The sequence below is a fragment of the Oncorhynchus gorbuscha genome, linkage group LG26, assembly GCF_021184085.1.
Source record: "Oncorhynchus gorbuscha isolate QuinsamMale2020 ecotype Even-year linkage group LG26, OgorEven_v1.0, whole genome shotgun sequence".
Classification (NCBI taxonomy): Eukaryota; Metazoa; Chordata; class Actinopteri; order Salmoniformes; family Salmonidae; genus Oncorhynchus; species Oncorhynchus gorbuscha.
The window spans coordinates 31,770,922-31,779,775 of NC_060198.1; the positions used below are offsets into that span (position 1 = coordinate 31,770,922).

The 8,854-nt window shown below is 40.6% G+C and overlaps 3 protein-coding genes across 4 annotated transcripts; 1 reads left to right on the plus strand and 2 right to left on the minus strand.

The window, feature by feature from the left end:
• Window positions 1-372: 372 nt before the first annotated feature.
• Window positions 373-1,170, plus strand: LOC124015264 (hemoglobin subunit alpha-1-like). Its single transcript, XM_046330378.1, has 3 exons — window positions 373-555; window positions 660-867; window positions 1,011-1,170. The coding sequence occupies exons 1-3, from the start codon at window positions 422-424 to the stop codon at window positions 1,137-1,139; spliced, it is 471 nt and encodes a 156-aa protein (XP_046186334.1). The 5' UTR covers window positions 373-421; the 3' UTR covers window positions 1,140-1,170.
• Window positions 1,171-3,190: 2,020 nt separating this feature from the next.
• Window positions 3,191-4,020, minus strand: LOC124015265 (hemoglobin subunit beta-like). The gene is made up of 3 exons (XM_046330379.1): window positions 3,846-4,020; window positions 3,514-3,736; window positions 3,191-3,423 (listed from the first exon to the last, which is right to left on the minus strand). The coding sequence occupies exons 1-3, from the start codon at window positions 3,935-3,937 to the stop codon at window positions 3,295-3,297; spliced, it is 444 nt and encodes a 147-aa protein (XP_046186335.1). The 5' UTR covers window positions 3,938-4,020; the 3' UTR covers window positions 3,191-3,294.
• A 1,316-nt stretch (window positions 4,021-5,336) lies between these two features.
• On the minus strand, window positions 5,337-7,836 carry LOC124015268 (hemoglobin embryonic subunit alpha-like). Of its 2 annotated transcripts, XM_046330382.1 has the most exons (3): window positions 6,494-7,836; window positions 6,054-6,261; window positions 5,337-5,876 (listed from the first exon to the last, which is right to left on the minus strand). In XM_046330382.1, the coding sequence occupies exons 1-3, from the start codon at window positions 6,586-6,588 to the stop codon at window positions 5,748-5,750; spliced, it is 432 nt and encodes a 143-aa protein (XP_046186338.1). In that variant the 5' UTR covers window positions 6,589-7,836; the 3' UTR covers window positions 5,337-5,747. The 2 variants fall into 2 exon arrangements, with proteins under 2 accessions (XP_046186338.1, XP_046186337.1); XM_046330381.1 differs by having other exon boundaries at window positions 6,054-6,606.
• Between the last annotated feature and the right edge of the window lie 1,018 nt (window positions 7,837-8,854).

Below are 8,854 nucleotides of genomic sequence, written 5' to 3' on the forward strand. Positions count from 1 at the left end.
TTCATTAATTAATTATCAAAAATTAATTAATTAATTAATTAATTAATTATTACATCAACGAATGAATCAATGAATGAGTCAATAAAACAAATGAACGCCTAAATAGCCCAAAAGTATTAATCAGACAAATTCCAAGGACAATTCCATGTGCATAAAAGGTCGAGCTGACAGTATTCATTATATTATAAGAAGTATAAAAGACATTGTTGCATCATGCATAATGTAGCCTTTAGATTCATAACAATTTGAAGCATGATTCTTCCGTTTTTCAGCACTATCGTCATAACACTTACACATATTGTTGGTTATCAATATACTAATGGTTATCACCAAACTCTACATCCAATGACTTCCAGTTGAAGGTGGAGCTAAGCCAAAGAGATCTTTACAGACCATATAAATACTCCCAGTGTCCACTCTTATGGCACCAGTAGTATCTTACGTCATAGAAACCGCTAGAATGAGTCTCACAGCCAAGGACAAACAGATCGTGAGAGCCTTTTTTGGAAAGGTGTCTGGCAAAGCAGAGGATATCGGAAATGAGGCCCTCTCTAGGTAATGACATCATTATATATTGAACTGATTGTTTTGTAACAGAGTTATGCGGTGCATTTACGCACGTTAAATCATAATACATGATCACATGTTATTATTTTCAGGACCCTGGTGGTGTACCCCCAGACCAAGACCTACTTCTCCCACTGGACGGACCTGAGCCCCGGCTCTGCTCCCGTCAAGAAGCACGGTCTGACTGTCATGGGAGGCGTCCTGGATGCCGTGACCAAGATCGACGACCTGACCGGTGGTCTTCTGACCCTCAGCGAGCTGCACGCCTTCACCCTGCGTGTGGATCCCGCCAACTTCAAGGTGACTAAATAACTTACTGAATCAATAAAACGATTCACCCTTTCTCAAAATATCAGAGTGGCGACCGTGTCCACACTATCTTTCGCATATGGACTCTGCCTGAAGGCTTGATAATAATAACTCTATTCCCGCTACATCTGCAGATCATCAACCACAACATTCTGGTGGTGCTAGCCATGATGTTCCCTGCTGACTTTACCCCTGAGGTGCACGTGTCTGTGGACAAGTTCCTCGCCAAGTTGGCCCTGGCCCTTTCCGAGAAGTATCGTTAAAAAGCGAGAAGATAAATCCTCTCGGTTTTCTGTGTTGATCATAAAAGTGCACGTGTTGTATGATATGAATCATGGAATAAAAATACCGTCATCAACAACTGTTTTATCTTGATCGTTTTTATTTAAAGGGAAAGCGGATTTTGCAATGTAATTAATTGTGTGGCGATAACAGCCAGGCTTGGCATTATGCATCAATTAAACATGACACAAAGGAACAGGTTTGGAGAGCCCTGTTATAACATGTGTCTTCCAATTGCAACGTTTGCTTTTGCCCACACATGTTGTCTCAAGAACATTTTATATTTGTAATACCCTCAAACACCAAGTTAGGCATACCTAATGTCAAAATAGGCCATCATCACTGTCAATCGTGAATGAGAGTTATTCATGTTTTACCGGCGAAACTGCATCTGCATTCAAATAACTTGATAGATCTCTATCAGTTTCATGGGAATAGTCTATGCATTTCGATCTTGTCGAAAGACTGTTCAGAGCAGATGGTGTTGACAGACTATTAGCCTTTTTTGTATTTTGTTTCAATCTAAGCATCTATCCTGTTGAGTTTTGGCGCACGATACTTCAAAAAAAAATATTATTTTTTTTACAAACCATCCTCAAATCTCATTATACAGATGATGAGGTGTTTTTGGTGGAACAGTAACATTAGCCTATCGGCCTATTATGCTATGCTATTATATTCGGTTCTGTTATGTAAACTAAAATAAAAAGTAATCGTTATGTGATCTTACGAGACATTGATTTAGCTTTGATCTAACTTTACTAAACGAGCACCATTGTGAGAAGTGATGATCTTCTATTAGTAATAATAATAATAAGTGATGAGTAAGACTATTAGTCATAGGCGACAGGTCTTGATGAGTGTTATTGTACACGATTGGAGTGCCCTTCATGGTTCCAAAATGAAAGAGCAAAATAAACTTTGGATTTGATTAGCTTGAACACATGGTTACAATATACCCCATTACAGAATAAAATATAACATAGGGGTAAATAATCAATTCATATAATTTATTTGCAAAGATTTAATCAATAAATCAATTGATCAAATAGTGATCATAAATAATTACTATGTAGAATTGCAGGACATTCGTTTTAAAACAGCCATACAATCATGCTTTTGGTGTAGTGTATTTATGCATCTCAATAAACTATAATCTAAATGCATTATTACTTCCAACTTGGCCCAATATACATTTCAATTTCCCCAATACGAGATAGCCTACCAAGCTAGAACATTTAACCTTTTTTTAACTAGGCAAGTCAGTTAATAACAAATTATTATTTTACAATGACGGCCTACCCCGGCCAAACCCTCCCCAAACGCGGACGACGCTGGGCAAATTGTGCGCCACCCTATGCCCTGCGTCTAAACCGATAGCCAATACAGGCTAAATATCTTAAGCAGGGCTACGGCAACTTGCAGGGAGGGTCAGGCTCCTGGGCTTTGTGGTGGCCACTCTGGTTTGGGTGTCCTCGGCGTTGCGGTGACCAAGTGATCACATACCGTTCTGGGTTCTAATGCGCAATAGCAGGTCGGATGGAGATTTATGAACACCAATGCAGACACAGTTAATTTAGATTTGATTTTATATACGATCTGAAGCTCTTAACTTCTCATGCCTTCAACCGGCCTCCCCAGTTCACACATGTAACCTACAGGTCTTCATCATTAGCCAGAGAGAGGACAGGGAAGAAACATTCATTTACCTACCTCTAGGCTACTGTAGCCTACATATTTATTGGGTTCTAACGCTATTTATGGAATTTAGCCCTCATGTGTGTTGTCACAGTTCATATGTGTGAAATGTTGTTTTAGGACAATATTTGTGCTTTAGGTTGGACAGAAAATTGGGTGCTTTGGAGGCGTACCAGTCGAAATAAGCTGCACAATTTATAGACTTGTGTAAACCACAAAAAAAGATCTAGTCCTATTGACGTGGACCTTTCATTTGTTTAAAATATATGTTAATGTAGGCCATACATGTTGACATACGAACACATAATGAAAGCGATGACAAATATGTTTTCGATTTAGCACTTTATTTTTCCTTCAGAATCGATACATCTGTTTTGAGACATGCAATGAAGGGCGCCGGATGCGGCTCTGTTTATGTTGACGCAGGCAACGAACGCTCTAGTAGTACTGTCTGCACAGGGAGCTCACCACGACGGCTAGGAACTTCTGGAAAGCACCCTGGACGTCAGCGGTGAAGGCAGCACCCATTCTCGCAGCAACGACAATAGTAAGGCAGTCAGCCAGCAGCTGCAAAAGAAAGGAGCAAATGGACATGTAAGAAAACGCATTCTTACCACACTAAAAGTGCCTTGTGTGAAGTAGAACATTTCACTTTACCCGGAAGTTGTCTGGATCCACGCGCAGTTTCTCGGAGTGCAGCACGCTCAGCTCTGTGAAGGTGGCCTTGATGTTATCCATGTTCTTGACAGCCAAGACCATTCCTTGCAGGACCGTCTTTCCGTGAGCGGCGACCTTGGGGTTTCCCTGGATGGCAGCGGCGTTGGAGAGGTTTCCGAAGTTACCAAAATACCTCTGGGTCCAGGGGTACACGATCAGACACCTGTAAGTGAATAATGGAATTATGAGTGACTACATTAATCATATAATATGCACGAGGTTCAATGTAAATGTAGGCCTATTTTCAAGGAGGTATGAAAAAGAGCAAAGACCTGGAAAGAGCCGCGGGACCCACGTCATCGTAGTCCATCTTCCCGAAGATGCTCTGGATTGTCTGGCGCTCGAAGTCTGTCCACTGAACCATATTGACGTTTGCGTAGGTATCACTCAAGATGATATGTACTGTTCATGCTACTGAAGAGACAGCTTATATACGCGTTTTGTCTCCACACCAAAAGCCAACTATTGGTTTAAGCTGTTTTGAGTGGGCTGGGTTAACAATGTTTTGTAGAAATTCCTTGCAGTACCACGTCAGCCCATTCATAGCATACTGTAAATTACAACGACCGAAAGGAACAAATCACCAAGACAGGAACGATAGTTCTCTTATGCTTTTTATGCTCATTCATTAATAACCATCATTATTTATTACCAATTCATATTTGAAATGATTTAAGTGGCGTTGGTGGAAATGTGAACAGTTTAATGTGCTGTGACTGCCGATGTATAGACAAGTAATTCATACTTTTGTTTTCAATAAGTCAAATTAAGAAAAGGTTCTGCCAAAAGCAGATAAAGAAAATATGTTGCCTGCCTTTTATTTCATTTCTTTCAGCCCTAATAAAACATTTATTATTATTCATTTATTTTTGTAATAATTTATTTTCCTTCCATTAATCGACATTTTATGATGATAAAGCATGTTTTCATTCACAATACATGTATTTATTATTGTCTTTTATTGAATAATATGACAAGTACGATATCAAGATGTGTGTGCCTATGTTTTTTCAAGCAAGTGCAAGTTTGAGCAATTATTTAAATAATGATTGTTGTATAATATTAAATGGTGCAAACTAACCTATATATTTCTAAAAATGACCTATTGTAGTTATCTCTATGCGAGCTGGGCCATTCTCATGTAAAGTTTGGGTGAGAAATCTAATCCAAGACCAGTGCTTCTGGCTTATTGATTATTAGACCAGTGCTTCTGGCTTATTGATTATTAGACCAGTGCTTCTGGCTTATTGATTATTAGACCAGTGCTTCTGGCTTATTGATTATTAGACCAGTGCTTCTGGCTTATTGATTATTAGACCAGTGCTTCTGGCTTATTGATTATTAGACCAGTGCTTCTGGCTTATTGATTATTAGACCAGTGCTTCTGGCTTAGACCAGTGCTTCTGGCTTATTGATTATTAGACCAGTGCTTCTGGCTTATTGATTATTAGACCAGTGCTTCTGGCTTATTGATTATTAGACCAGTGCTTCTGGCTTATTGATTATTAGACCAGTGCTTCTGGCTTATTGATTATTAGACCAGTGCTTCTGGCTTATTATTAGACCAGTGCTTCTGGCTTATTGATTATTTAATGAAATAATAATCTGGTCTAAATACTGGTAATGTAGGCACCCAGAAGACAAACAGTAATGACTTATATCATAAAAGGATGTAAGGTCATATAATTTAATTCACCTTTATTTAACCAGGTAGGCCATTTACAAGGACCTGGCCAAGATAAAGAAAAGCAAAGCAGTCCGACAAAAACAACAACACAGAGTTACACATAAACAAACGTACAGTCATAATGATTGTGATGTAATAATGGTAGCCTAATAATGATAATAATGATCATAATAATGATAATGAAGGTGGTGGTTACCTATCACTATAATAATTGCCATTACTATTAATGGCATTGTGGACCCACAGTGGAGTAGTGGAAGTTTCAACTTTGTGGATAGTGGATATATTTGTGTAATTATTTCACAATACAATAATCTAGGTCTATCAATTAAATAAATAAGTAGCTATACATAAAAAAACATATAGCCTACGTTTAATCACCAAGGACAACAACGTTTCAGATTCGATCGGTAGGATTCATTTATTGCATCTTTTCATTTAAATTAGCACACTACAAAGATTGTCAAGTGGAAATTTGGCTCATTGCCTAACGGTACTTCTCAGACAGAGCCAGGGCCAACTGGGCCAGAAACTTGTCAGTGGCCACGTGCACCTCAGGGGTGAAATCGTCAGGGAACATCATGGCCAGCGTCACCAGCATGTTGTGGTTGAAGATCTGGGGATGTGAAGGGAGAGCAGAAACATTATTAGAAGCATATTTCACGAATATGTTTCTGAAGATTGAATACTGTAATAGCTTAATGTATGGATTTCAATCTTCAACGGGTGCTAATGGAACAAAAGCTACCAGTGAGAAAGAAAACAAGTACATTTTTTAAAACTATTTACTAACCTTGAAGTTGGCAGGATCCACTCTCAACATGAAGGCGTGCAACTCGCTGAGGGTAAGAAGACCAGCACTAAGGTCGTCAATCTTCTCAATGGCACCCAGAACGCCTCCCATGACGGTCCCACCGTGCTTCCTGACCGGGGCAGAACCGGGGCTCAGGTCCTTCCAGTGGGAGAAATATGTCTTGGTCTGGGGGTACACCACCAGCGTCCTGGGAGGTTTAAAATATACGTCGTTTATGCGTGGCATGTTTCTCGTTGTACTATACGACCCCACTCTTTTAACTTGATATGAATTGGAAAAAGAGAGTTCCATTTACGCGCGAGTACCATTTTTCACACGTGTATGGTAAGGAGTTTTCAACCATTCACAAGTTATTCAAAGGTCTTAAATAATTGTAGTGATCAATTACTTGTAGTAAATAATTCAATAATTGTAACTACCTGGAAAGTGCCTCGTTGCCAACATCCTCTGCCCTGCCGGCAACCTTGCCAAAAAAGGCCTTGACAATTGCCTTGTCCTTAGCGGAGAGACTCATTGTTGCCTCAACTTCTTGACTTGCTGCCAACCAACTCAATAGAGTTCACCGTTTCAGGGCTCTTTTTATGTATTGTCTGATCTGCCCAAGCACAACGCTGCTGCACAGAAACCACCTCCAAAAGAGACCCGTTGGTTATATCTTATCATAGCGCGTCATCTTAGTTGTTTACAACTCATGGCACACAGCCAAGTATAGATAAAATAAGTCATGGGCGCATGGCAGGGTTATTCAGCCGTTATTTTCTTATTTCTTTTCGTAGATTTCTTCTTCTTACTTTATTTTGAATGTTATGAATACCGCTGCCCAAAAAACATAATAAACTAATTTTGAATGACATACGGACAGTAGGAAAGATGAGCATATCTTCTTTTTAATAACGATGTCAACTTTATTTCTCAACTCCGAATATGAAGCCAAACAGCACTCACTGGTCTATCTGACCTATGCTTTGAAAAAGGACCCGCTAATAGGCTAGTGCTGCAAGTGCTGCTGGCTGCTGTTAATCTTTCTTGACTTGGACATTCATTTTAGCCAACCTTTGTTTATTGAGCTAAACAGCTGCTTTTAGTGAAAATGTGTTTGGAGTTTACACTTCTTCTTCCACCTCATTCCCAAATCATGGGCATTAATATGGAGTTGGTTCCCCCTTTGCTGCTACAACAGCCTCCACTCTTCTGGGAAGGAACATTGCTGTGGGGACTTGCTTCCATTCAGACACAAGAGCATTAGTGAGGTCGGGCACTGATTTGGGCTATAAGGCCTGGCTCGCAGTTGTCATTTCAATTAATCCCATAGGTGTACTATGGGGTTGAGGTCAAGGCTCTGTGCAGGCCAGTCAAGTTCTTCCACACCAATCTCGATAAATCATTTCTGTGTGGACCTCACTTTGTGCATGGGGACAATATCATACTGAAACAGGAAAGGGCCTTCCACAAACTGTTTCCCCAATGTTGGAAGCACATAATTGTCCAGAAGGACATTGTATGTTGTAGTGCTAGGATTTCCCTTCACTGGAACTAAGGGGCCTAGCCCAAACCATGAAAAACAGCCCCAGACCATTATTCCTCCTTCACCAAACTTTACCGTTTATGCATTGGGAAAGGTAGTGTTCTCCTGGCATCTGCCAAACCCAAATTAGTCTGACGGACTGCCAGAGGGTGAAGCGTGATTCATCATTCCAGAGAATGTGTTTCCGCTGCTCCAGAGTCTGCAAGCTTTACACCATTCCAGCCGAAGCTTGGCATTGTGCATGGTGATCTTAGACTTGTATGCGGCTGCTCGGCCATGGAAACCCATTTCATGAAACTCCTGACGAATAGTTATTGTGCTGACATTGCTTCCAGAGGCAGTTTGGAATTCCAGATTGAGTGTTGCAAACCAAGGACAGACAATTTTTTACACGTTCTGCTCTTCAGCACTCGGTGGTCCCGTTCTATGAGCTTAGCAGAGCAGAAATTTGGGAAACTGACCTGTTGAAAAGGTGGCATCCTATGACTGTGCCACTTTGAAAGTCACTGAGCTCTTCAGTAAGGCCATTCTACTGCCAATGTTTGAATATGGAGATTGCATGGCTGTGTGCTTGATTTCAAACACCTGTCAGCAACGAGTGTGGCTGAAATAGCCAAACCCACTAATTTGAAGGAGTGTCCACATAGTGTACTTTTGCATATACAGTATAGTGTATCATTCACCTGATCATAAGACAAGATGTGGATTTTCCCCCGCTAACTTACTGTGGGGGTTCTTGGGCCGCCGGTTAACCTGGCACATGGTCCCTGGGCAAGAACATTTTGAAGACCCCTGGCTCCTGGAGATATGGCGATTGAATGAAAATGGGTGAACTCCCATTGAAAAGCAGCAGACCACAAAAATTCAGAGCTGGACGCATAGTCAGTAGGGTCAAAGCCTGTGTCACAATTTAAGCTGTAAATATGAGTACTAATGGAGGTGCCTAAAACAAATTAACAATGCGTTTTTCCTCATTGATTTACATCCAAGAGAATGCTGCTGTTGCAAATAAATGACTAACGTTTCAATTGTTTCCTTTTCCCAACTGCTGGGCAACTGCCTCACCATTGTTCTGGCCTGCCAGATGGGGCTCGCCTTCATGCCAGACGTCCAAGCAGCCTGGCAGAAGTTCCTGACCGTGTTCGTCTCTGCGCTAGGCAGAGAGTACTACTAAAGACATGTTCTATAGTGAAATACACACACACACACATATATACAGTGGGGCAAAAAAGTATTTAGTCAGCCACCAATTGTG

Bases quoted from the DNA above. Each gene is read 5' to 3' on its own strand.
- LOC124015264 (XM_046330378.1), top strand. From the start codon at position 422: ATGGCACCAGTAGTATCTTACGTCATAGAAACCGCTAGAATGAGTCTC. The intron at 556-659 runs GTAATGACATCA...TATTATTTTCAG, and splicing joins GGAAATGAGGCCCTCTCTAG to GACCCTGGTGGTGTACCCCC. The intron at 868-1,010 runs GTGACTAAATAA...CTACATCTGCAG, and splicing joins TGGATCCCGCCAACTTCAAG to ATCATCAACCACAACATTCT.
- LOC124015265 (XM_046330379.1), bottom strand. From the start codon at position 3,937: ATGGTTCAGTGGACAGACTTCGAGCGCCAGACAATCCAGAGCATCTTC. The intron at 3,737-3,845 runs GTCTTTGCTCTT...ATTCACTTACAG, and splicing joins GGTCCCGCGGCTCTTTCCAG to GTGTCTGATCGTGTACCCCT. The intron at 3,424-3,513 runs GTAAAGTGAAAT...TTTCTTTTGCAG, and splicing joins TGGATCCAGACAACTTCCGG to CTGCTGGCTGACTGCCTTAC.
- LOC124015268 (XM_046330381.1), bottom strand. From the start codon at position 6,365: ATGGAACTCTCTTTTTCCAATTCATATCAAGTTAAAAGAGTGGGGTCG. The intron at 5,877-6,053 runs GTTAGTAAATAG...TCACATCCCCAG, and splicing joins TGGATCCTGCCAACTTCAAG to ATCTTCAACCACAACATGCT.